The sequence below is a fragment of the Manacus vitellinus genome, unplaced genomic scaffold, assembly GCF_001715985.3.
Source record: "Manacus vitellinus isolate BGI_N305 unplaced genomic scaffold, ASM171598v3 scaffold_14_pilon, whole genome shotgun sequence".
In the NCBI taxonomy this organism is placed as follows: Eukaryota; Metazoa; Chordata; class Aves; order Passeriformes; family Pipridae; genus Manacus; species Manacus vitellinus.
Window position 1 is genome coordinate 5,104,105 of NW_021939063.1, and position 757 is coordinate 5,104,861.

The following is a 757-nucleotide window of genomic DNA, read 5'->3' on the forward strand; positions in this document are numbered from 1 at the left end:
GCGCTGCGAGGCCGCGCACTGACCCCACGATGGAGATGAGCGCGGCGGCCACCATCAGGTAGTTGGTCTGGTAGTAGAGCAGGTTGCTGACGACGCGGTTGTTCCATTTCGAGATGTCCTTGAGGTCGGGCAGGGCGAAGCGGTCCGAGCCGGGGAAGAAATCGTCCCAGGCCCGCAGCGGGGCCACCTGCACCTCCATGGCCGCCGCCACCGCCGCGCAGGCTCCGGAGAGGCGGGCACCGCCCCGGGGCGGCTCTGGCACCGCCGCACCCGCACCGACAGACGGACACCGGCACCGACGGACACACCGACACCGATACGCGCACTAACACCGGCCCCGGCCCCGCTCCTCGCCGCTGAGACCGCGAGCGAACGAGCGGCGGCAGCAGCACAAGCGGCGGTCTGTGTCACCGCCCGCCACACGCCCAGGGATGGCAGCTGACACGGGCTGCTGTCAATAACCGCTGCAAATTCATTGTTCCCTCAGCAAATGGTGATGCACGCTTAATATTCACGTGCCGAACCCGCTCCCCATCATCTGTGAGACAGGGGGAGTGTCAGCCCCAGCCACGGGGGCTCTGGGGGGTGTCCCATTGCAGATTGGCTCTGTCTTCAAGGTGAATTTTCTGTCCTCAGGCTGGGTTTTCTCGCCTTTTTTAAACGTAATTGATGTCAGATAACTTCAACAATACAAGTTGTTTAATGAAGAAAAGAACGTTGTGTTTTCAAGCATTGCGTAAGATTAGATCACCCAAAT

General features: G+C 61.2%; 1 protein-coding gene across 1 annotated transcript in view; it reads right to left on the reverse strand.

Annotated features, from left to right (window-relative positions):
- The window catches only part of ARL6IP5 (ADP ribosylation factor like GTPase 6 interacting protein 5), a 10,141-nt gene extending 9,881 nt beyond the window's left edge, over window positions 1-260 (reverse strand). The window contains exon 1 of the mRNA XM_018068376.3: window positions 24-260. Coding sequence (XP_017923865.1) covers window positions 24-199 — 176 coding nt within the window. The 5' untranslated portion in view covers window positions 200-260. The remainder of the gene's footprint in view (window positions 1-23) is intronic.
- Window positions 261-757: the final 497 nt, after the last annotated feature.